We start from the raw sequence: 27,496 nt of genomic DNA on the forward strand, positions 1-27,496 counted from the left end.
AAGCCTTGGTGTAATGTGGATGGCATCAATGAGTGTTACAGGCCCTGGTGTAATGTGGATGGCCTCATCCAACAACACTGGCCCTGGTGAAATGTTGATGGTATTGGCCAGCACCAAAGGCCCTGGTGTAATGTGAATGTCCTCAGCCAGTAGCACAGGCCCTTGTGTATTGTGGATCGCATCAGCCATCAACACAAGCCCTGGTGAAATGTGGATGTTATTGGCACAGCAAAGGCCCTGGTGTAATGTGGATGGCCTTAGCCAGCACCACATGCCCTGGTGTGGTGACGATTGCCTAACAGGGAGCACTGGCCCTGGTGCAATGTTCAGTTCAGTTCAGTTCAGTTCATTTTTATTTCAAACATTTCAAACATGTGCCTTCACAATCATTACAAAATATCATTCCATTATTTGTTTGAAAAGGAGTAGGCTGAAGTATTTACTTATTTGTCCCTACCCCCTCAAGTTTTACCTCTCATTCATTTAATTTTTTTTTTTTTTTTAATTAAACAAACAACATATGAAACATATAAACATATGAAGTAAAACAAAACATAACATACATAAATCAAAAACAAGAAATTAGCAAGCCCCACCATAGTATAGTTTCTTTCATATGAAAAATACAGAATGTGTATATTTGCAGATACACAAGTTATGGAAAAACAACAAACCAAAACAAAACAAAAAAACAAAAAAACAACCAAAAAAGAACCGCAACACCATTACCAGCAACATTACCATCCTGGGTTAACCCCGTTTTCTTCATTCTTATACTTATTTAAAATTAGGTTTTTATATTTTACTTTAAACTGTTTTATGTTTTGACTGTCTTTTATTTCTTCTGTTAGACTGTTCCATAATTTAACTCCTGAAATTGAGATTGACATAGTTCTTAAAGTTGTTCTAGCACTTTGTATCTTTAAATTCCATTTCCCTCTTAAGTTATACCCACCTTCTCTTTCTATGAACAATTTACAGATTTCTTTGGGAAGCAATTTATTTCTGACTTTATACATTATTTGCGCTGTTTTAAGCTTCACCAAGTCTTGGAATTTAATAGCTTGCATTTTGACAAAGAGTGCATTTGTATGGTCCCTGTACCCTACATTATTTATTAATCTAATGGCCCTTTTCTGTATTATAGTTATTGTTTGTGTGTTACTTTTGTATGTGTTTCCCCAGACCTCTACACAGTAGCTCATATATGGCAGTAGTAAAGCACAGTATAAAATGTGCAGTGCTTTCTGATCCAACATATGCTTTGCTTTTCCCAGGACGGCAATGCCCCGTGCCAATTTCCCCCGAACATAAGTAATGTGTGGCTTCCAACAGAGCTTGTGGTCAATGATCACCCCAAGAAATTTTATTTCATTTACTCTTTCTAAATATACATTGTCAACACATATTTCTACTTCGATGTTTTTCTTTTGGTTTCCAAACAACATAAATTTGGTTTTATCGAGATTCAATGATAATTTATTTATATCAAACCACTTCTTTAATATCGTTAATTCCTGTGTGATCATTTCCAAAACCTGTGGCAATTCCCCACCTGCACACAGTATATTTGTGTCATCTGCAAATATTACAAACTTTAAAATCTCCGATACTCTGCAGATATCATTTAAGTACATAATAAACATTTTTGGACCCAGTACTGAACCTTGAGGTACTCCACAAGCTATATCCATCAAATTAGATTTATATTCATTTATTTGTACATATTGTTGCCTATTCCCTACATAGCTTTTTAACCATTCCAAAACCACTCCCCTAAACCCGTACTTTTCCAGTTTTTTTAATAGAATTTCATGATTAACAGTATCAAACGCCTTCTTTAGATCTAAGAAAACTCCGAGCGCATACCTCTTATTATCCATACATTCCGTTATCTTTTCCATTAAATCTATCAGTGCCAAAGCTGTTGATCTGTTGTTTCTGAACCCATACTGACTATCTGTCATTAATTCATATTTTTCCACAAAACTGTCAAATCTTTTTATGAAGAGTTTTTCCAGTATCTTAGAGAACTGGGAGAGTATTGACACTGGTCTATAGTTTGTAAAATGATGTCTTTCACCGGTTTTGTAAATGGGAATAACTTTAGCAACTTTCATTTTTTGTGGAAAAACTCCTTTTTGAAACGACAAGTTGAATATATATTTTAATGGTTTTACGATACCATCAATAACTGTCTTTACCGTTACCATATCAATATCATTCCAGTCTGTACTGGTTTTGTTCTTAAGTCCTCTAACCATGTCATAAATCTCTTTCTCTTCCACTGCTCTTAAAAACATTGAGCTACTATTCCTTTCAATATTTTCACCAGTGTCCCTTTCTATTCCATCAACCTTTATTTCTTCTGCCAGTTTTGGCCCTATGTTTACGAAGAATTCATTAAAGCCATTTACTATCTCCTCCATGTTATTAATACTTCTTGTCCCTTCTATAAAGTATCCAGGGTAATCATTATTCCTTGATTCATTTTTGATTATTCTGTTTAATACATTCCATATATCTCTTGTGTTATCTTTATTGTGTTCTAACCTTTTAATGTAATACTCTCTTTTACAGGATCTCATTATATTAGTTAATTTATTTTTGTAAGTTTTATACTTCATTTCAGTTTCTATTGTTCTCTTTTTTATGAATTCTCGATATAAGGTATTCTTTTTTTTGCTGGCATTTTGTAGTCCTTTTGTCATCCATGGTCTTCCTGCATAGTTGTGTTTCCTATTGATTTCAATTACTGGGCAGTTTTTATCAAGTAATGTGTTAAATGTTCTTAAAAATCCTTCGTAAGCTTTATTAACTTCTGTTTGTTCATATACAATATTCCAATCTTGCTTTAAAAGTTCATTTCTAAGACAATTTAAGGTCTTCTCTGTTCTTATTCTTTTGTAAATAATCTTATGTCCATCGTTGTTCACTTTATAATGGCAATTATACGATGCAAAGACTGGTAAATGGTCACTTATATCATTGATTAACAGCCCACTTTTTATCTTTCCTTCTATTATATTTGTAAATATATTATCTAATAGAGTTGCACAATGAGATGTTATTCTGGTCGGTCTTGTTATCAGTGGAAATAAACCGATGCTGTACATGGAATCAATAAATTCTTCTGTACTCTTATTATGATTTGGATTCAATAAGTCAATATTAAAGTCCCCACAAATAAACATTCTTTTCTGATTTATATTTGTAAATAAGTCCTCCATATTATCCTTAAATATCTCAATCTTAGATCCTGGTGTTCTATATATACAACTGACAATTAGGTTTTTCCTTTTTTCTATAATTATTTCCACTGATAAACATTCCATCACTCCATCAATAACAGTTGTCATTCTTCCCATTCTTTTGTACTTTAGGTTTTTATCAATGTAAAGTGCCACCCCACCTCCTTTCTTGTTGATCCTGTCTACATGAAGGAATTCATATCCATTTATTTTAAAGTCTTCTTCTTTTCCAGGAGTTATCCAGGTCTCCGATATGGCTATCACATTGAATGGCTGTTCAAACTGTGTTATGTAGTCTTTGATGGATTGAAAGTTTGCATATAAGCTTCGACTATTAAAGTGAACCATTGTTATACCCTGTTCTACCTTGAATTCCTTTTTAAGTTGCTCATTTGTATAATAATTGCATTCATTTGTCTTATTGTTAAAGAAATTACAATCAGGATCTATGTTGCTGTCATACATCAATGTCTTATTTTCAATATCTATATGAGTTGTTAGTTGAAAATTGTCAGACATCTGCGTTGGTTGTGCACTTGGACGGTCCCATCATATTTAGCACTGCTTTGCATTTATCAGTTATATTTTTCTAGTTCAGTCATCTCTTTGATGACTAGAACCTTAGCCTGCTCTGGTGTTCCATTTAACTTAATGAATATTTTACAGTCTGACGTCCAAGTTGACTGTATTTTCTTCTGTTTTCTTAATATTCTTGCTTGTCTTGCAATGTCTGCATTTTTCTTGATTAGGTGTTCATTTAAATAAACATTTGTACCTTTTAGCTTTCTTCCTTGCTTGAGCAGTTCTTTTTTCTGTTTTCTATTAACAAAACGAATGATAATGGCAGGTATTTGATTTTTTCTCGGAAGAGGATGGCATCCTTCAATATTTTTACTGTCCATTTCTATACCTTTGCTTTTAAAGAAGGCCATTACCTGCTCTTCCAAAGAGCGTAGCTCTTGCTCGGGTGGCTCCCCTCTCTCTGCTGCTGCTACCCGTGCGTATGTCTGATGCTTGGTTTCCAGTCCTGTCACTATCACATCATTTACTCTTGAATATTGTTCCAGATCTGACACCCGTCCTTCCAGCATAGCAATCTTCTTGTCCTTTTCCTCGCTCTGCCTTCTTAGTTCTTTAATATCATCCATTAAATTGAGTATCAGTTTTTGTTGTTTTGAAATTGTTGTTATTTCTTCAGACATAAAGTTTAGGGATTTCTTTATGTCCTCCAGTTCCTCCTCATTAACGTTGCTCCTCTTAGGCGGCATCTTAACGCTCCTGGGCCTGGTGGAGCAGGAGGATCCTGGGCCTAGTGGCTGCTGGAGGATCCTGGGCCTGGTGGAGCAGGAGGATCCTGGGCCTAGTGGCTGCTGGAAGAGCCTGGGCCTGGTGGCTGCTGGAGGATCCTGGGCCTGGTGGAGCAGGAGGATCCTGGGCCTAGTGGCTGCTGGAAGAGCCTGGGCCTGGTGGCTGCTGGAAGAGCCTGGGCCTGGTGGCTGCTGCAGGATCCTGGGCCTGGTGGCTGCTGGAGGATCCTGGGCCTGGTGGCTGCTGGAAGAGCCTGGGCCTGGTGGCTGCTGGAGGATCCTGGGCCTGGTGGAGCAGGAGGATCCTGGGCCTAGTGGCTGCTGGAAGAGCCTGGGCCTGGTGGCTGCTGCAGGATCCTGGGCCTGGTGGCTGCTGGAGGATCCTGGGCCTGGTGGCTGCTGGAAGAGCCTGGGCCTGGTGGCTGCTGGAGGATCCTGGGCCTGGTGGAGCAGGAGGATCCTGGGCCTAGTGGCTGCTGGAAGAGCCTGGGCCTGGTGGCTGCTGCAGGATCCTGGGCCTGGTGGAGCAGGAGGATCCTGGGCCTAGTGGCTGCTGGAAGAGCCTGGGCCAGTATAACTATTTTATGTAATGAGGATTGCATCAGCAAATAGCACAGGCTCTGGTAAAAATGTGGATAGTAACGGCCAAAACCACAGGCCCTTGTGTAATGTGCATGGCATCAATGAGTAGCACCACTGGCCCTGGTGAAATATAGTTGGCCTAAACCTGAAACACAGGGCCTGGTAAAATGTGGATGGTCTCAAGTATAAGCACAGGCCCTGGTGTTGTGAAGACGGCCTCACAGGAAGCACTGGCAGTGGTGTAATGTGGATGGCCACAGCAAACACCACTGGCCCTGGTGAAATGTGGATGGTATTGGCACAGCAAAGGCCCTGGTGCAATGTGGATTGCATCAACCAGTGGCACAGGCTCTGGTAAAAATGTAAATGGTAACGACCAAAACCACAGGCCCTTGTGTAATGTGCATGGCATCAATGAGTAGCACAGGCCCCGGTGAAATGTAGTTGGCCTAAACCTGAAACACAGGGCCTGGTGAAATGTGGATGGTCTCAGGTATAAGCACAGGCCCTGGTGTTGTGAAGATGTCCTCACAGAGAGCACTGGCCCTGATGAAATATGGATGGCCACAGCCAACAACACTGGCCCTGGTGAAATGTGGATGGTATTGGCACAGCAAACGCCCTGGTGTAATGTGGATGGCCTCAGCCAGTAGCACAGGATGGCCTCATCTAACAATACTGGCCCTGGTAAAATGTGCATGATATCGGCGCATGTAACAGGAAACAGAAGAAACGTACTGTCTTGACAACTTCATATAAATAGCTGTAACTTTTGGTAGAAGACTCAGAAATACATATGTATGCATTTATCTTATAGAATTCGATATCCCCGTGCTGGGCAAACAGGTTTTGCAGCTGTTTGAGCTAAGAATTTCACGTTATTCACATAATGAAAACCTATACTTTGTTTCGTGCGAGAACTCCATTCAAATGCATGTAATAGCGAGAAACGCACTGTCTTGGCGAAAGAAAGCGTTTTTGTACAACTTCATATAAATCGGTGTAACTTTTGATAGAAGACTCAGAAATACATATTTATGGCTTTATCTTATAGAATTCAATATCCCCGTGCTGGGCAAACAGGTTTTGCAGCTGTTTGAGCTAAGATGTCCAAGTTATTCACATAATGAAAACCTATACTTTCTTTCGGGCGAGTTCCCCATTCAAATGCATGTAATAGCGAGAAACGCACTAACGTGGTGAAATAAAGCGTTTTTCATGGTCTTCATGAAGACAGCTGTAACTTTTGGTAGACGACTCAGACACACATATTTATGGCTTCATCTTATAGAATTCAATATCCCCGTGCTGGGCAAACAGATTTTGCAGCTGTTTGAGCTAAGATGTCCAAGTTATTCACATAATGAAAACCTATACTTTGTTTCGGGCGAGTTCCCCATTCAAATGCATGTAATAGCGAGAAACGCACTAACGTGGTGAAATAAAGCGTTTTTCATGGTCTTCATGAAGACAGCTGTAACTTTTGGTAGACGACTCAGACACACATATTTATGGCTTCATCTTATAGAATTCAATATCCCCGTGCTGGGCAAACAAGTTTTGCAGCTGTTTGAGCTAAGATGTTAAAGTTATTCACATAATGAAAACCTATACTTTGTTTCGGGCAAGTTCCCCATTCAAATGCATGTAATAGCGAGAAACGCACTAACGTGGTGAAATAAAGCGTTTTTCATGGTCTTCATGAAGACAGCTGTAACTTTTGATAGAAGACTCAGAAATACATATTTATGGCTTTATCTTATAGAATTCAATATCCCCGTGCTGGGCAAACAGGTTTTGCAGCTGTTTGAGCTAAGATTTTCAAGTTATTCACATAATGAAAACCTATACTTTGTTTCGTGCGAGAACTCCATTCAAATGCATGTAATAGCGAGACGCACTAACTGGTGAAATAAAGCGTTTTAATGGTCTTCATAAAGACAGCTGTAACTTTTGATAGAAGACTCGGATACACATGTTCATGGCTTTATCTTATAGAACTCAAGGTCTCCGTGCTGGGAAAACAGGTTTTGCAGCTGTTTGAGCTAAGATTTTCAAGTTATTCACATAATGAAAAACTATACTTTGTTTCGTGCGAGAACTCCATTCAAATGCATGCGAGACGCACTAACTGGTGAAATAAAGCGTTTTTAATGGTCTTCATAAAGACAGCTGTAACTTTTGATAGAAGACTCAGAAATACATATTTATGGCTTTATCTTATAAAATTCAATATCCCCGTGCTGGGCAAACAGGTTTTGCAGCTGTTTGAGCTAAGATTTTCAAGTTATTCACATAATGAAAACCTATACTTTGTTTCGTGCGAGAACTCCATTCAAATGCATGTAATAGCGAGAAACGCACTAACGTGGTGAAATAAAGCGTTTTTCATGGTCTTCATAAAGACAGCTGTAACTTTTGGTAGAAGACTCAGAAATACATATTTATGGCTTTATCTTATAGAATTCAATATCCCCGTGCTGGGCAAACAGGTTTTGCAGCTGTTTGAGCTAAGATTTTCAAGTTATTCACATAATGAAAACCTATACTTTGTTTCGTGCGAGAACTCCATTCAAATGCATGTAATAGCGAGACGCACTAACTGGTGAAATAAAGCGTTTTTAATGGTCTTCATAAAGACAGCTGTAACTTTTGATAGAAGACTCAGAAATACATATTTATGGCTTTATCTTATAAAATTCAATATCCCCGTGCTGGGCAAACAGGTTTTGCAGCTGTTTGAGCTAAGATTTTCAAGTTATTCACATAATGAAAACCTATACTTTGTTTCGTGCGAGAACTCCATTCAAATGCATGTAACAGCGAGAAACGCACTGTCTTGACGAAAGAAAGCGTTTTTGTACAACTTCATATAAATCGGTGTAACTTTTGATAGACGACTCAGAAATACATATGTATGGGTTTATCTTATAGAATTCAATATCCCCGTGCTGGGCAAACAGGTTTTGCAGCTGTTTGAGCTAAGATTTTCAAGTTATTCACATAATGAAAACCTATACTTTGAGTCGTGCGAGAACTCCATTCAAATGCATGTAATAGCGAGAAACGCACTAACGTGGTGAAATAAGCGTTTTTCATGGTCTTCATAAAGACAGCTGTAAGTTTTGATAGAAGACTCAGATATACGTATTCATGGCTTTATCTTATAGAATTCAATATCCCCGTGCTGGGAAAACAGGTTTTGCAGCTGTTTGAGCTAAGATTTTCAAGTTACTCACAAAATGAATACCTATACTTTGTTTCGTGCGAGTTCCCCATTCAAATGCATGTAATAGCGAGAAACGCACTGTCTTGGCGAAATAAAGCGTTTTTGCACAACTTCGTATAGATAGGTGTAACTTATGATAGAAGTTTCAGATATACGTATTCATGGCTTTATCTTATAGAATTCAATATCGCCGTGCTGGGCAAACAGGTTTTGCAGCTGTTTGAGCTAAGATTTTCAAGTTATTCACATAATGAAAACCTATACTTTGTTTCGGGCGAGTTCCCCATCGAAATGCATGTAATAGCCAGAAACGCACTGTCTTGACGAAAGAAAGCGTTTTTGTACAACTTCATATAAATAGCTGTAACTTTTGATAGAAGACTCGGATACACATGTTTATGGCTTTATCTTATAGAACTCAAGGTTCCCGTGCTGGGAAAACAGGTTTTGCAGCTGTTTGAGCTAAGATTTCCAAGTTATTCACATAATGAAAACTTATACTTTGTTTCGGTCGAGTTCCCCATTCAAATGCATGTAACAGTGAGAAACGCACTGTCTTGGTGAAAGAAAGCGTTTTTGTACAACTTCATATAAATAGCTGTAACTTTTGATAGAAGACTCGGATACACATGTTTATGGCTTTATCTTATAGAACTCAAGGTCCCCGTGTTCTTTTGATAGAAGACTCGGATACACATGTTTATGGCTTTATCTTATAGAACTCAAGGTCTCCGTGCTGGGCAAACAGGTTTTGCAGCTGTTTGAGCTAGGATTTTCAAGTTATTCACATAATGAAAACCTATACTTTGTTTTGTGCGAACTCCATTCAAATGCATGTAATAGCGAGAAACGCACTAACTGGTGAAATAAAGCGTTTTTGTACAACTTCATATGAATGTAATATCAGTTCTGTTTTCTACTTTGATCACTTAGACCAAAAAGTGTTGTTTTCAGATTCTTTTTTTTAAATCTATAAAGCACCTGCTCATTTTTTATTATAATTAGTTTCACATAAATATTAGTGTTTCCTTTAAAATCTTTTAATGCTTACACTACACTGTACACATTAGAGACATTTCTGTTACCTGTTTCTGTTGACTCAGAGTTGTGAAATGTTCTTTTATTTGATAAACAATATGAAGTTCATAATTTTCTTACAAATAAAACTATAATGACAAACATGAACAGCTGTGCTTATTTCTGAGACATGAGTTTTTGAATGTGTTTAGACAGTGTGCATTTGTATGCTGAAACTGTAATGGTGAACCTGAGGTGATGGTCAACAGAAGGCAAATATATATCAATATAAAACAATATTGAAGTAATGTCTTTACCCCCTGCAGCGTGTGGACGCGGTGCACACAATCACCTTATTCACTGTAGTAAACATGCACCGCTAGCTCACGTGACTGACTGTCTCCATAGTTACATCGTATATTATTAGCTATGTAAACAGCTTCCATAGATACCGCCATAGCTCTCTGCAGCTGTAACACTTTCACACTTTGAAAATCATTTCACGTGTTTGATAGTTATGAAGACAGAATATGTTTTTAAGGTCATGCTAGGCGGTTGCTATGGTGGTTGCTGTGGACTTGGCTGGACCTCATCCGATTCCTGTTATTAGCTGTCCGCCGTAGGAAGGCTGCGTTCCATTTACAAGTAGTGACAGTCTGCCGCAACTCGAACTCAAACCCCGCTTTGTTCTTTAATTATAGGCCTTTTATAGCCGTTCATGACACACACACACACACACACACACACACACACACACACACACACACACAAAACACTTTGCCTCACAATGACAGTGTAACTTTACCTAACCTAACCTTTAAAGTATCTGATATAGTATAGAAAAATGAAGCAACCAGAGATTTAATGATGAAGACTCTGGGTTTTGTAGTTCACATTTTACACACCTGAATGACTCTTTGCATATAATTTATTGAAGAGGAGTTTAGAATGCACTTTATATTTAGACTGTTGCTGTTTAATTTTTTAGATTGTTGCCGTGTTATGTCATGAATAAGGTTCACCTGCTGGGGGTTTGATGGATCAGCTGGACAATACAGTCAAAGTCAGACTTCATTCATCATATGCAAGAATCCTAGTTGGATTTTTGTTGTCACTCATGTTTTTGAACCAAATATTGAAAACAATTCTGACAGACTGGATACCTCATCAGGGTGTACATTACCTTTCACTCAAGCATCCCAGGACAGAGCCTTGCCCCACCATGAGCCTGGGTGGATCCGTGGTTATAATATAAAAGGACCAATGCTGAATATGAATATTTCATGAAAATTTAATTATAATACGAATTAGTAATAAGGGTTTCTCTGCGCCCTTCTCCACCCCATACTCAAAGAGCTGCGGGCAGAGAGGGTGACAGGAGAGGATGGCACTGAAGAGAAGATGCTCGGTTTCTGGAGTCTCCTGGTCCTGTCAGTATTAGTAGGATGCATCTGCTGTGTCTTCTCGTGGATGCTCACCTACCTTGACTCATTCCAGCCTGGTATGGATTTCCCAACACTGCGGACAGTGGCCCACGTCAGAGACGTTTAATATTTATTACATATGTCTGAATTGCTAACCCTAACCCTAGCTCAACAGACCACAATGCCCTGGACTGTCAGTATTATTACATGCTGTGAACATAAGTAGCTTTGATCACAGTTTATGTTGTAAAAGAGAAGGAATATTGAAAAAAAGATCAACATTGTGATATTATTTGTTCCAAACTGACCAGAAACATGCTTGTCATACTCTCACAGCCACGGATCAGACTCACTGTGCATGACAGCTCAGGCCAATGATGTCTGTTAGATTGTCAGTTGTTGTGCTTCTGTACAGTTAGGGTCACCGTCTCTATTTCAGAATAATTAATATGCGGAAAACACTAAAAGTTGATTGTCTTCCAATATTCTAGCATAATTAAAAAACTTTGACTTTGTAAGTACATATTATTAGTCCTAATGCCAGTATGATTCTTCATAACTCCTGCTTTGAAATACTGAACTTTAAAATTTACTTGATGAAAGATAATTTACAGTGGCACTCTGTCAGGATAATTCTGACTATAAGATCACTCTATTAATCTGAATCCTTCTGAAATGTGCTGTGAATGAATGCTGATGCAACTCACTGTGGGAAAGCTGTTAATAAAATGAATCTCACATGCAACACATTCACAGAGGAAGAGGACACAAAGGGAGGACATGCAGAGGCTGTGTTAAAGTCAGAAATCCAAATCTTTAGTCAAAAACAGGCGGCGGTTACAAACAGGAAGACAAGCAGTCCATCAAACAGTCTACAGGGTCAAACATACAGAGAATTCAAACAGCAGTAAAAAAATAACTGGACACTGAAAAACTTAAAGCAATGTGAGACACAATAAAAGGAAGAAGCGCAGTATATTCACTGAATTATCATCAATTACAAAAGAGAAAAAGAGAAAAGGAGAAAAACAATGATTTCTACGAAAATAAACCTTGATGGAAACATGCAGAATGTAAACTGTGTGAGTTTGGTGAACTTTGTTAGTAACAAATGAGAAAAAAAAAAGAGAGACAAAAACTCAGTATTCATTACATTGCATTACATTAGAAAGCATCTAAACATTATGGTCATGGATTTTAACAGTCTTAGTTCCGCTCACTGTCATCATTATAATCATCATGATCAATGGCGAGGTCCTGAGGTGGGTGGGGCTGTCTCTGGTGCTGTCACCATGAAGGAACAGCATCTGGCACATGTTGCTGAAACATCCCAGTACACTGGTGTAGTTTCCTCTCCAGCTGTTTGACATTTGACACTTCAACATTAAGGGGAAGAAGAAGAAATAGTGTTAGGTCAGGTGACCATATGGTTTCTAAAGTAACTGACAGGGAGTAACCAGGCCGTTAGAAATGGATGGCAGAAGTGGCGCAGCTGCCCCTCTGTTGGTCTTCCTTGGTCTCTTGTGTTCTGGGGGCCTCTGGATGTCTGGAGTTTTGATCTCCTCCATACCTGCTTCATGCCCTGGTGGACGGGGCTGTGGCTCCCCACACCCTCTAGCACATAGGTGTCAAACTCTGGCCCGCAGCCTAATTACATTTGGCCCGCGAAGCCATACCAAATTACTATTAGAGCTGACCTCTAATAGCTAATATATATAGTTTAGTATTAAGCTTTGCTTGTTCCATATTCAGTTTTTCAGCAAAACTTGTTTGAGTCTATAAGAAAAGATTCATTCTCATGAATGGAGGAAGATTTTTTTTTTTTATATTAATGTTAGCCTGCGACTTTGTTCCAGTTTTGAATTTTGGCCCACTGTGTATTTGAGTTTGACACCCCTGCTCTAGCAGATCATTACATGAAGGAACCTTTTAAAAAGCACGTCCATGCTCACAGGTGTACACACGGGTGCTCACACACACAAACTACACCCTTTTTGGCTCCTACCTCAAAGTACACTGTGCGCTGTCGATATTATGTGCTGCACAATAATGTTTAATATTTAGTATTTACTGTTATATTCACATATATCATCGTGATGTTGTTTATTGTATTGCTCTCCTTTTCTTCTGCTGTTTTTCTTTTTTCTTTCTCAACAGGTGATCTAGGTTATTGTATTGTATGTATTTTTTTTTGTCTGCTTATTTAGTTGTTTTTTGTTTTTTTGCTCTTTATTCCCGTCCCTCTTCTCTGCTGTTTTTCCCCCTCTTCCTTTCTCCCTTTTCTTTTCCTCATTCAAGTCTGTCCCGTATCTAGCAAGTGAAAGTAAAAAATAAATAAAATAAACAATAAAAGGTATATCAAATAGACCATTACGGCAAGGCTGGGATGGTCAATTTGGTAAAGTAAATCCGTTGGGCATCTTTCTTCGCCTTTAGACAATAATTCTGATGGCAAAAGAACCAAACGGGACAGGCAGGAAAAAAAAAAAGAAAAGAAATGGATGGCATGTGTTTAGAGGTACTGTAGCTGTACTTACCAAAAGCAGAAGCACACAGATGACAGATCAGATGCTGAATGTTGCAGGAACATGCTCATGTGCGGTGGTCATTCAGTGCTGCTCCGGCAGGTTAGACAGTCCAAGACTGATATCCTGCCCATCTGAGAGTTTGAAAACACACATGCAAAGATTTATTTTGTATTACACTCAAAGTTGGATGTTCATTTCTGTCCTTTAAAAATGTTTGTGTATTTGAAAGCACTAACATTTAAGGATGACTTGGATCGTCTCCTTTAAAGGGGAGACAAGTGTATCCACTGATCCACGTCACTTTACCTGGATGATGACTCCTCTCCCCCTCACTCAGAAACACTCCTAATATAACCAAGCAAATAAATAATATTGAAGATTTACTTACATCATTACAAAAACATCAAAAACATCTCCCTTTGATTCTATTTCTCCATTCCTGCTGAACATCAGGCAACAAATATCTCAATAAATCACAGTAAAATGTAAAGCACATGTTTTCTCTGCTTTGTCTAACCTCTGCAGAGCCTCTGTCAAGAAAAACATATCTGTAAGCATAAAACAAATATACATTTCATAACACGTCACTGGACAAACCTCAGTCAGTTGATTTCCTCTGTGCAGTGTAGACGAGCATCAGTCAGCAAGTCAAGGTGGTGAGATGGACTGGTGTCCTTTGTGACTCAGCTGGTGCTTCTGAGGAAACACCACCGTCTCTCCACACCGTCACCATCTGTGAGCACAAACTGCTGCTCTGCCAGCATGTAGGAAATCACATATCACACACACAGGGGTGAAGAAACATTAGAGCTCAACTTTGGATACTTTAGATCTAAACAGATAAAACTAGCTCTTAGCTTCAACAATCAGTGAACAGACAAACAATGATACCAAACTGATTCTGTATGAATACAATATGGTATTTTCAATACAGGTGTCAAATTAATTTATTAAAACTAATACAGATATATGTATATCTTTTTTTTTAATAAATTCGTTTGCTAAATTATAAGAATATATATATATTTTTTTCATTTAACAATTGCAACTGAAAGAAATTAAATATTGAACAAAAATATATTGTCACATTCTGAGCATGCTCAGCATGCTGAAAGACTTGAAGTTGCTACAGATTTTAAGAAGTGATAATTATAGGAAAAAAACTTCTCTTTTTCATCCGTTTAATCAAACATTTGATGCCTTAGATGTCTCAGTCTATAGCGTTCTGCAACTACAACTAAGCTGAAGCTTGGATTTGGCTGCAGGTGCCCCTGTACATCCTTCTCAGCAGCACACATGTGGGTACCATTTAATCACACTTCTTCCTGAGCTTTGCTTCATCACAAGACCAAAGGTGGCATCCCGTGTCACGGTCATATCATCATCCAGAAGAAACATTTGAAGAAACATCATGGAGAAGAAACATTTACGCGCCTCCTGGTTTTGTTTTCTGATCCTGCAAAAAGACTGAGGACAACAAAGCCCAGAGAACACGAGATACACAACATCCAACATTCAGACTCAACAGCCTCCATAAATGAAGAGCACCAGGTTGGTTCAGTTATAGTAGATATGAGCATACTTCACATTACTGGGTATGAATAATAATCAAGAGACAAACTTTAAAGATGCAGAGCATGATGTCCCACCATCAGACTGTAAACAAACATCCACCAGGCTTCTTTGCTGGCAAAATTGATGATTCTCCTATCAGGGATCAGTAGAGTGTATTAACCTGTGGTATAAGCAGCAGTCACTTAAATATTACTGTTTCAGATAAGAAATCTAGCACATAAAAGCCAGGGTGGGAGGGATCTCTGCAAACTGACTTACCTCTGCAAGTGTGAAGCTCAACAAAAATCTGACTCTCCAGTCACAGACAAACAAAAAACTCCAGCTGGGAGATAGAAAACGCTGTCTGGGTCTTGCTGGATCTTGCTGGTCAGAGTCCACACATTAGCAGAGTGCTTCTTGGTCCCACTGGCCCATATGGACAGTGACTGTGGAGAACTGTTCTGGAAAACAGAAAAGAGAATTAAAACTAGAAAAATTTGCATTTCCTGCGAAAATGCAGTGTGGATGCTTAAAGCTGAAGCTGTATGCAAAAAGTAGCTGAAAAAGCTGAAAAGTTGCAGAAATTGTAAAAACTTTGCAGAAGCAAAAGAAGTTTGCTAAAATGGAATAACTTAGCAGAACTGCAATATCTTAGAGGAAACATAATACTTGGCAGAAATACAATAGCAGAGCAGAATTTAGCAGAAATATTGTAACTTACCAGAAACATGATAACTTCTCAAAAATACAAGAATTTAGGAGAAATAGTATAAGATAACAGAAAGAATATATTTAGCCAAAAATACTTAAACATTACAGAAACACTATGATTTAGAAAAATAGTACAACAGAGCAGAAATATTGTGATTTACCAGAGACACTGTGATGAACTATGAATATTGTAATTTTAAATTAAGACTATGTTTTAGCACAAATATTATAATTTGGCAGAAATACTATAATTTAGCAGAAATACTATATTAAGCACAAATCCTATAAAAAGCAGAAATGGTATGATTAAGCATAAATACTACATTTAGTAGAAATACTTTGTTTTAGCACAAATCCTATGAAAAGCAGAAATACTATATTAAGCACAAATCCTATAAAAGCAGAAATAGTATATTAAGCACAAATCTTATAAAATAGCAGAAATAGTGTGATTTAGCACAATAGTAATAAGTTAAAAAGAAAAATTGGAAAATCAAAATGGACAGCTGAAAAAATGCTGAACATGCTGAGGTTCCCTCAAATATACTTGTTAAATGACAAAAATCAGCAAAAAAATTTATGACTGCCACACAATTACAAATATGTACACATGAGGAAACACACATGCACAGAGAGACACACACACAAGATCCAATTCAGTCAACCAGTCTAAATATATTGAATTTGAATCTTACAATGGGATCATCCCATTAAAAGGCTTTCTCTCTCTCTCTGTCTCACACACACACACACACACACACACACACACACACACACACACACACACACACAGGGAGAGAGAAGTAAGTTTCTAGGTCAGCCTGGGAGCTGGTGAATTTGAATCCACCAATCAGAGAGGCTGTGCACTTTTCCCCACCAAAACAGGTGCATCTGTTTACACACGCAGCAGCACAGAGAGAGACAGGATTTTTGCAGTCTATTTCTCATAGTGACGACTCCCCTCAAACAAATGACCGTAATTTCCTAACCGTAGGGGCTAGAACGGTCATTCTTACACCGTTTTGTTCAGAAGAGATGGGAGAATCTTCAAGTGTTGACAATTTAATATTAAAATATGAATTTTTAGAGATATATGACATGGATGACTTGTTGACTTAGAAGCCACGAATTCCCCAATATGCAAATTTGAATGCCTGAGACCACATATGTGATTGGCTGGCTGGGAAGCCGTGCAGGCCCTGATTTGTGGATTTGAATTCCTCAGCCCTCAGATATGATTGGCTGGCTTAGAAGCCACGAAGGCCCCAATATGCAAATTTGAATGCCTCAGGACACTTATTTGATTGGCTGGGAAACTGTGCAGGCCCTGATTTGAAAATTTGAATGTCTCAGTCCTCACAGAGGATTGGCTGCCTGGGGACCTGGCAGAAATATATAGAAATACTATTATTAAGCATAAATACTACATTTAGTAGAAATACTATGTTTTAGCACAAATATTATAAAAAGAAGAAAAACTATAATTTAGCAGAAATACTATATTAAGCACAAATCCTATGAAAAGCAGAAATAGTATAATTTAGCAGAAATACTGTATTTAGCACAAGTACCGAAAAGTACCAGAAATACTATGATTTAGCAGAATAGTAATAACTTATTGAAACACAAATGCACAGAGGGACACACAAACACAGGCTCTAATCCAGTCAACCAGTCTAACTATGTTCAATTTAAATCCTACAATGACATGCTGTCAAATAAGGGCAGGGTCCTCTCTCTCCCACTAAACACACACACACACACACACACACACACACACACACACACACACACACACACACACACACACACACACAGGGAGAGAGGACTAAGTTTCTAGGTCAGCCTGGGAGCTGCTGAATTTGAATCCACCAATCAGAGAGGCTGTTTACGTTTTCCCGCCAAAACAGGTGCATCTTTTTACACAGGCAGCACAGAGACATAGACCTGCTTCTTTCAGTTTATTTCACATAGTGAGGATTCCCCTCAAACAAATGACCATAATTTCCTAACCATAGGGGCTAGAGCGGTCATTCTTACACCGTTTTGTTCAGAAGAGATGGGGGAATCTTCAAGTGTTGACAATTTATCATTAAAATATGAATTTTTAGAGATATATGACATGGATGACTTGTTGACTTAGAAGCCACGAATTCCCCAATATGCAAATTTGAATACCTGGAGCCCACATACATGATTGGCTGGCTGGGAAGCTGTGCAGGCCCTGATTTGTGGATTTGAATTCCTCAGCCCTCAGATATGATTGGCTGGCTTAGAAGCCATGAAGGCCCCAATATGCAAATTTGAATGCCTCAGGACACATATATGATTGGCTGGGAAGCCGTGCAGGCCCTGATTTGAAAATTTGAATTTCTCAGTCCTCACAGAGGATTGGCTGCCTGGGGACCTGGCAGAAATATATAGAAATACTATGATTAAGCATAAATACTACATTTAGTAGAAATACTATGTTTTAGCACAAATACTATAAAAAGCAGAAATACTATAATTTAGCAGAAATACTATATTAAGCACAAATCCTATAAAAAGCAGAAATAGGATGATTAAGCATAAACACTACATTTAGTAGAAATACTATGTTTGAGCAAAAATCCTATAAAAAGCAGAAATACTATATTAGGCACAAATCCCATAAAAAGCAGAAATAGTATGATTAAGCATAAATACTACATTTAGTAGAAATACTATGTTGTAGCACAAATAGTATAAAAAGCAGAAATATTGTAATTTAGCAGAAATACTATATTAGGCACAAATCTTATAAAATAGCAGAAATAGTATTATTTAGCACAATAGTAATAAGTTAAACAGAAAAATTGGAAAAGCAAAATGGACAGCTGAAAAAATGCTGAACATGCTGAGGGTCCCTCAAATATACTTGTTAAATGAAAAAATCAGCAAAAAAATGCACAGGGAGAGAGAAGTAAGTTTCTAGGTCAGCCTGGGAGCTGCTGAATTTGAATCCACCAATCAGAGAGCCTGTGTACTTTTTCCCGCCAAAACATGTGCCTCTTTTTACACACGCAGCACAGAGAGGCACAGGATTATTGCAGCCTATTTCTCATAGTGAGGACTCCCCTCAAACAAATGAAAATAATTTCCTAACCGTAGGGGCTAGAGCGGTCATTCTTACACCGTTTTGTTCAGAAGAGATGGGGGAATCTTCCAGTGTTTACAATTTATCATTAAAATATGAATTATTAAAGATATTTGACTTCTAATGCACCATAACTGAGTAGAGCGAAGCAAAAACTGCCTTGACTTGCCCTCAAACAACGCTTTGTAACTCGAAATCTATTTGGAGTATCGATATCATTCTTTCACCGTAAGAGACAGCAGGCTTTGGTGAACAATCATGGAAATTTTCAGGTCTCTGTGGAAATCCAACAAAAAGTTATGACGAGAGAAAAAAGTGGTTCATTTCCACAGTTTGAAATCTGAAGAAATCTGAGCGAAGGACAAATTTCCTACCCTCAAACAAGTCCAACTCATTTCAGAACGGTAATAGGTGAGAAAATAATTCTTGAATTGTGAGCGTCACGAGTGTCTGAAGATATACCGGGACAAGCCTCATGTCTTAACTTTGCTTCGTTAAGGAGATATGACGATTCGAATATGCCTCTCATTACAGAAATGCAGCGGTGATTTTGAACACACTCTCCATTGACTTTATATGGAGAGTTTTCTGACCTTGTGTTAGTCTGAGGAGATTTGCCAAAATTATATAAATCCCACAACAATGATGGTGACATTTTCTGAAAGCCAGCAAAAATACCTACGTTTTGATGTATAATTTGTGGAAGTTGAGTGAAAATTGAGCAAGTAGCAGGAAGTTGTTCGGACATGAAGTGAAAATTGCAAAACCTTCAGTGGCACACTGGAAGCCAAGAGCATAGCAACCATAACAACACATGTATTTTGTGAAAAATCACAATTTTGCAACTCAAAACTTTAAGAGGCATAAAAGTAAAACAGTAAAAGATTTGAAAAAGCTGAATCATACCTGAATAGCCCAATAATTTGTGAACATTTTAAAATTTGAATGGTTGTTCTAGGTGAAAGTATGAGGAAGTAGTTAAGTTTCAAAAACAAGCAAATTTTAGCAGAATTGCTGAAGTTTCCCATTCATTTCAATGGGACAAATTAAAGGAAAAAAGCTTAATATTTTAAAAAGTATAATAGCAAAAAAATAGCAAAAGTCATAGCCGGAAAGAGCAAAAATAGCAGAATAGTTTAAAATTTGAACGGTGAAAATCGGCTGAAAATTGTGGAAGTAGTTCTACGGCGAAAAGTGTACGGAAGCAACTTGAAGAATAATAATAACTAGAAAAATTTGCATTTCCTGCGAAAATGCAGTGTGGATGCTTAAAGCTGAAGCTGTATGCAAAAAGTAGCTGAAAAAGCTGAAAAGTTGCAGAAATTGTAAAAACTTTGCAGAAGCAAAAGAAGTTTGCTAAAATGGAATAACTTAGCAGAACTGCAATATCTTAGAGGAAACATAATACTTGGCAGAAATACAATAGCATAGCAGAATTTAGCAGAAATATTGTAACTTACCAGAAACATGATAACTTCTCAAAAATACAAGAATTTAGGAGAAATAGTATAAGATAACAGAAAGAATATATTTAGCCAAAAATACTTAAACATTACAGAAACACTATGATTTAGAAAAATAGTACAACAGAGCAGAAATATTGTGATTTACCAGAGACACTGTGATGAACTATGAATATTGTAATTTTAAATTGAGACTATGTTTTAGCACAAATATTATAATTTGGCAGAAATACTATAATTTAGCAGAAATACCATATTAAGCACAAATCCTATAAAAAGCAGAAATGGTATGATTAAGCACAAATACTACATTTAGTAGAAATACTTTGTTTTAGCACAAATCCCATAAAAAGCAGAAATACTGTACTATGATTTAGTAGAAAAACTATAATTAATCAGAAATACTAAATTTAGCAGAAATACTATATTAAGCACAAATACTATGAAAAGCAGAAATAGTATGATTAAGCATAAATACTACATTTAGCAGAAATACTATATTAAGCACAAATCCTATAAAAGCAGAAATAGTATGATTTAGCACAATAGTAATAAGTTAAACAGAAAAATTGGAAAAGCAAAATGGACAGCTGAAAAAATGCTGAACATGCTGAGGGTCCCTCAAATATACTTGTTAAATGACAAAAATCTGCAAAAAAATTTATTACAGCCACACAATCACAAATATGTACACATGAGGAAACACACATGCACAGAGAGACCCACACACAAGATCCAATTCAGTCAACCAGTCTAAATATATTGAATTTAAATCTTAGAATGAGATCATCCCATTAAAAGCCTTTCTCTCTCTCTCTCTCTCTCTCTCTCTCTGTCACACACACACACACACACACACAGGGAGAGAGAAGTAAGTTTCTAGGTCAGCCTGGGAGCTGGTGAATTTGAATCCACCAATCAGAGAGGCTGTGCACTTTTCCCCACCAAAACAGGTGCATCTGTTTACACACGCAGCAGCACAGAGAGACACAGGATTTTTGCAGTCTATTTCTCATAGTGACGACTCCCCTCAAACAAATGACCGTAATTTCCTAACCGTAGGGGCTAGAACGGTCATTCTTACACCGTTTTGTTCAGAAGAGATGGGGGAATCTTCAAGTGTTGACAATTTAATATTAAAATATGAATTTTTAGAGATATATGACATGGATGACTTGTTGACTTAGAAGCCACGAATTCCCCAATATGCAAATTTGAATGCCTGAGACCACATATGTGATTGGCTGGCTGGGAAGCCGTGCAGGCCCTGATTTGTGGATTTGAATTCCTCAGCCCTCAGATATGATTGGCTGGCTTAGAAGCCACGAAGGCCCCAATATGCAAATTTGAATGCCTCAGGACACTTATTTGATTGGCTGGGAAACTGTGCAGGCCCTGATTTGAAAATTTGAATGTCTCAGTCCTCACAGAGGATTGGCTGCCTGGGGACCTGGCAGAAATATATAGAAATACTATTATTAAGCATAAATACTACATTTAGTAGAAATACTATGTTTTAGCACAAATATTATAAAAAGCAGAAAAACTATAATTTAGCAGAAATACTATATTAAGCACAAATCCTATAAAAAGCAGAAATACTATAATTTAGAACAAATAGTATAAAAAGCAGAAATACTATAATTTAGCAGAAATACTATGTTAGGCACAAATCCTATAAAAAGCAGAAATACTATAATTTAGCAGAAATACTATGTTAGGCACAAATCCTATAAAAAGCAGAAATACTATAATTTAGCAGAAATACTATATTAGGCATAAATCCTATGAAAAGCAGAAATAGTATGATTTAGCAGAAATACTGTATTTAGCACAAGTACCGAAAAGTACCAGAAATACTATGATTTAGCAGAATAGTAATAACTTATTGAAACACAAATGCACAGAGGGACACACAAACACAGGCTCTAATCCAGTCAACCAGTCTAACTATGTTCAATTTAAATCCTACAATGACATGCTGTCAAATAAGGGCAGGGTCCTCTCTCTCCCACTAAACACACACACACACACACACACACACACACACACACACACACACACACACACACACACACACACACACACACACACACAGGGAGAGAGGACTAAGTTTCTAGGTCAGCCTGGGAGCTGCTGAATTTGAATCCACCAATCAGAGAGGCTGTTTACGTTTTCCCGCCAAAACAGGTGCATCTTTTTACACACGCAGCACAGAGACATAGACCTGCTTCTTTCAGTTTATTTCACATAGTGAGGATTCCCCTCAAACAAATGACCATAATTTCCTAACCATAGGGGCTAGAGCGGTCATTCTTACACCGTTTTGTTCAGAAGAGATGGGGGAATCTTCAAGTGTTGACAATTTATCATTAAAATATGAATTTTTAGAGATATATGACATGGATGACTTGTTGACTTAGAAGCCACGAATTCCCCAATATGCAAATTTGAATACCTGGAGCCCACATACATGATTGGCTGGCTGGGAAGCTGTGCAGGCCCTGATTTGTGGATTTGAATTCCTCAGCCCTCAGATATGATTGGCTGGCTTAGAAGCCATGAAGTCCCCAATATGCAAATTTGAATGCCTCAGGACACATATATGATTGGCTGGGAAGCCGTGCAGGCCCTGATTTGAAAATTTGAATTTCTCAGTCCTCACAGAGGATTGGCTGCCTGGGGACCTGGCAGAAATATATAGAAATACTATGATTAAGCATAAATACTACATTTAGTAGAAATACTATGTTTTAGCACAAATACTATAAAAAGCAGAAATACTATAATTTAGCAGAAATACTATATTAAGCACAAATCCTATAAAAAGCAGAAATAGGATGATTAAGCATAAACACTACATTTAGTAGAAATACTATGTTTGAGCAAAAATCCTATAAAAAGCAGAAATACTATATTAGGCACAAATCCCATAAAAAGCAGAAATAGTATGATTAAGCATAAATACTACATTTAGTAGAAATACTATGTTTTAGCACAACTAGTATAAAAAGCAGAAATATTGTAATTTAGCAGAAATACTATATTAGGCACAAATCTTATAAAATAGCAGAAATAGTATTATTTAGCACAATAGTAATAAGTTAAACAGAAAAATTGGAAAAGCAAAATGGACAGCTGAAAAAATGCTGAACATGCTGAGGGTCCCTCAAATATACTTGTTAAATGAAAAAATCAGCAAAAAAATGCACAGGGAGAGAGAAGTAAGTTTCTAGGTCAGCCTGGGAGCTGCTGAATTTGAATCCACCAATCAGAGAGCCTGTGTACTTTTTCCCGCCAAAACATGTGCCTCTTTTTACACACGCAGCACAGAGAGGCACAGGATTATTGCAGCCTATTTCTCATAGTGAGGACTCCCCTCAAACAAATGACCATAATTTCCAAACCGTAGGGGCTAGAGCGGTCATTCTTACACCGTTTTGTTCAGAAGAGATGGGGGAATCTTCCAGTGTTTACAATTTATCATTAAAATATGAATTATTAAAGATATTTGACTTGTAATGCACCATAACTGAGTAGAGCGAAGCAAAAACTGCCTTGACTTGCCCTCAAACAACGCTTTCTAACTCGAAATCTATTTGGAGTATCGATATCATTCTTTCACCGTTAGAGACAGCAGGCTTTGGTGAACAATCATGGAAATTTTCAGGTCTCTGTGGAAATCCAACAAAAAGTTATGACGAGAGAAAAAAGTGGTTCATTTCCACAGTTTGAAATCTGAAGAAATCTGAGCGAAGGACGAATTTCCTACCCTCAAACAAGTCCAACTCATTTCAGAACGGTAATAGGTGAGAAAGAAATTCTTGAATTGTGAGCGTCAGGGGTGTCTGAAGATATTCGGGGACAAGCCTCATGTCTTAACTTTGCTTCGTTAAGGAGATATGACGATTCGAATATGCCTCTCATTACAGAAATCCAGCGGTGATTTTGAACAAGCTCTCCATTCACTTTATATGGAGAGTTTTCTGACCTTGTGTTAGTCTGAGGAGATTTGCAAAAATTCTATAAATCCCACAACAATGATGGTGACATTTTCTGAAAGCCAGCAAAAATACCTACGTTTTGATGTATGATTTGTGGAAGTTGAGTGAAAATTGAGCAAGTAGCAGGAAGTTGTTCGGACATGAAGTGAAAATTGCAAAACCTTCAGTGGCACACTGGAAGCCAAGAGCATAGCAACCATAACAACACATGTATTTTGTGAAAAATCACAATTTTGCAACTCAAAACTTTAAGAGGCATAAAAGTAAAACAATAGAAGATTTGAAAAAGCTGAATCATACCTGAATAGCCCAATAATTTGTGAACATTTTAAAATTTGAATGGTTGTTCTAGGTGAAAATATGAGGAAGTAGTTAAGTTTCAAAAACAAGCAAATTTTAGCAGAATTGCTGAAGTTTCCCATTCATTTCAATGGGACAAATTAAAGGAAAAAAGTGGAATATTTTAAAAAGTATAATAGTTAAAAATAGCAAAAGTCATAGCCGGCATTAGCAAAAATAGCTGAATAGTTTAAAGTTTGAACGGTGAAAATCGGCTGAAAATTGTGGAAGTAGTTCCACGGCGAAAAGTGTACGGAAGTCCTAAGAATAATAAAGAATAAAGAGAAACAGGAACTCAATAGTGTGGATGCTTAAAGCATCCACACAATAATAAAGAATAAAGAGAAACAGGAACTCAATAGTGTGGATGCTTAAAGCATCCACACAATAACAAAAAGCCAAAGAGGATTTCCACAAAGACTCTCTTGGAATCAGCAATCAAAAAATCACTGGTTCATATTTCAATTAAATATGAACAGGTTCCTTAAATGTTCAGATCTGATTTAATTTAATTTACTTCACACAGCACATTCGTCCAGGCTGACAGGTAAACATAGAATTAATCTCAGGTAACATGACTCATAGTAGAGATTCAGTAAGAAAGATTGCAGGCTCTAATATTATTACCACACAATCCAAGGACACACCAACAGCTCAGATTTCTAGAACTATTTAAACAAATGTCTTCTGAATATTCAATTCAGGTTCACAGTGGGAGGGTGGGGGGTGTCGTGGAATTTTTAAAATAAAGTCTGCAACACAGAAAGAGCTGTGATCAAGCTATTTATTACTGCGCACAGGAGAGCAAACACACATCAAACATCACAGTTCAGTCATGTCAGCTCTGCCACTTCACGTGTCTCGCTATGAAACCTAACGGATCAATGGTTATGCTGTTTTGTGCCCTTGCCGTTATCAGCACCTGTAAAGGGAGTTGTTTTCTCAAACTGCTGAAGTAAGTTCATCTAGTTTTAGAAACTTTCATTGAACAGTCTATAACAGTGTCACAACTAAGCATATTAAGCACTTAAATGCTTTAAATGAGAATAACATAAAATTTCTATTACAGGAGCTAGAGCCTGTCCCAGTAGTCATAGGTAGAGCACACCTGGACAGGTCACCAGTCTGTCACAGGATTAACACAGATGCAGCCTGACTCAATCCTAAATGTTCAGCACACAGAGACACGGAGGTGCCGTTTAAAGCTTAGTGTTAACTTGAGTCACTGATCATTTGCAGTATTACAGAATCTGGCAGTCTTTGCATGATGTCCACGTCACTGTACGTTTCTAGCTGACTCTCAGGTGTGACAGGTGTGACAGCAGGAAAGAGTAATAATAGCCTGCATCCTGAGGTTTTTCATGCAGGATTAAAGGAGCCAGGCTTTGTTCACACAGCTAGGATTGTATTTTACACTGACCCTGGGTCAGTATAAGTTTAAACGAAGCACTGAAACTTGCACATATTTATTACAGATGCACTGAAGCTAATCGAGATATTTGCTGTCAGTCTGTGGCTGCGATTAAACACTTTACTGGAAACTTATTAACTAGTAACTTCGTCAGTCATGACAGAGGCTAATATTTCTGTGCTAACATCGTTTAAACAGTAACAGCTTTACTCCAATATAAGCTAACGTTTACACCGTAACTTTAAGCTAGCACCATAAAGACGGTAATAACATCTACAAATGCATCTTAAAGCTGTTATATTAGCACTCGGTGTATTACTAACATAACCACATTAACATTATTGACACTCGCTGACTTTTAATAGTCATTCTATAAATGCTGTCCGTTTAAACGGTCTTACCTGTACACACTGCTGTATCCACCGGATTGCAGCCAGAGTGGATTCTGGAGTCTTCCCACGCTCCTGTTAGTGATCTTCCATCTGGATGGATGATAACAACCTTCTGAACAATCTAGCAGGAGATGGTCCATATCTATGGGACTGATTTGTGCTAATAACGCCCATTGTATGGACTGATAACAGCCGAAGCGGGTGAATAAAGTCACCCAGTCGTTAGCTGTGCCATTACCCAGCATACACCAGCACAATATTAGGCACAGCACCACCATAGACATTTTCAGTGGTTTTGAATGCAGGACATGGTTATCTTACCTTGTAAAATGCATGACAATAAAACAGCTAACCACCACAAAATGGTATTGTGTGTGTATGTATGTGCATGTGTGTGTGTGTGTGTGTGTGTGTGTGTGTGTGTGTGTGAGAGAGAGAGAGAAAGACAGAGAGAGGGAGGGGCGGGGGGGGGGGGGGGGGGGGGGAGAGATCAAAGGCATGCGTTTATGTTAGAGTGTGCCTCCTCTCTCTTATTGGATGTATGGTATAGCATGTTTATTCAGGTGCACCTTTGAAGTCTATGAGAATACTTTGCAGCCTGGTCTGAGTGGTCATTTCTGCACAGACACAATGAAGCGTGCACTCAGTTTAGATGAGGCTGTTGCTGCAGTTTTGCACTCTCCACAAGCAGTGGAGATACTTCTGACAGCGAAGAAGAATTTTTGCCAGGCACCGAGGAGCTTTGCAGCTCATGTGAGGAGGAGGAGAAGGAGAAGGAGGAAGAAGAGCAGGAGGAAGAGACAAGACTGGAGGATGGCCAGTGGAGATCTAAAAATGGAGAAATCATGTGGCAACCCACACACGAAGAGGTCCTGCCATTTTTTCCTCCCCCCATTTTAACCCCAGGACCAACCCATTATGCAATTCGTATAGGATCAGCAGCCCTGTGAGCACTTTCCATCTTTTTTTTTGCAGAGGACATTATGCAGCTAATCCTGCATTTCACCAACCTGCAGGGGCAACAGGTCAGTAAAAGACTGGAAGGACATAGATGAGGAGTTGCAGGCTTACATGGGGCTTGTGATGCTGGCTGGCCTGTACAGGTCTCAACATGAAACGACAACAAGCCTGTGAAATGGGGAGACAGGGCTCTTCTGTTTCCTGCT

General features: G+C 38.0%; 1 protein-coding gene and 1 long non-coding RNA gene across 6 annotated transcripts; both read right to left on the minus strand.

The window, feature by feature from the left end:
* Positions 1-576: 576 nt before the first annotated feature.
* On the minus strand, positions 577-5,071 carry LOC147331947 (uncharacterized). Its single transcript, XM_086288295.1, has one exon. It carries the CDS (start codon positions 4,517-4,519, stop codon positions 3,827-3,829), a length of 693 nt encoding a protein of 230 aa, XP_086144421.1. The 5' UTR covers positions 4,520-5,071; the 3' UTR covers positions 577-3,826.
* Positions 5,072-11,869: 6,798 nt separating this feature from the next.
* LOC147331948 (uncharacterized) lies at positions 11,870-26,745 on the minus strand. Of its 5 annotated transcripts, XR_015128920.1 has the most exons (8): positions 26,652-26,745; positions 26,340-26,420; positions 15,172-15,353; positions 14,645-15,045; positions 13,936-14,092; positions 13,575-13,683; positions 13,348-13,469; positions 11,870-12,186 (listed from the first exon to the last, which is right to left on the minus strand). It is a non-coding gene; the product is annotated as an uncharacterized LOC147331948 (long non-coding RNA). The 5 variants fall into 5 exon arrangements; XR_015128922.1 differs by lacking the exon at positions 26,652-26,745 and having other exon boundaries at positions 15,172-15,348; positions 26,340-26,611; XR_015128921.1 differs by lacking the exon at positions 26,652-26,745 and having other exon boundaries at positions 13,936-14,087; positions 26,340-26,611.
* Positions 26,746-27,496: the final 751 nt, after the last annotated feature.

This window comes from Aulonocara sp. 'chitande type north' Nkhata Bay, linkage group LG4, assembly GCF_057382095.1.
Source record: "Aulonocara sp. 'chitande type north' Nkhata Bay isolate Kocher_YH1m ecotype deep benthic linkage group LG4, A_spYH_male_GT1.1, whole genome shotgun sequence".
Lineage (NCBI taxonomy): Eukaryota > Metazoa > Chordata > Actinopteri > Cichliformes > Cichlidae > Aulonocara > Aulonocara sp. 'chitande type north' Nkhata Bay.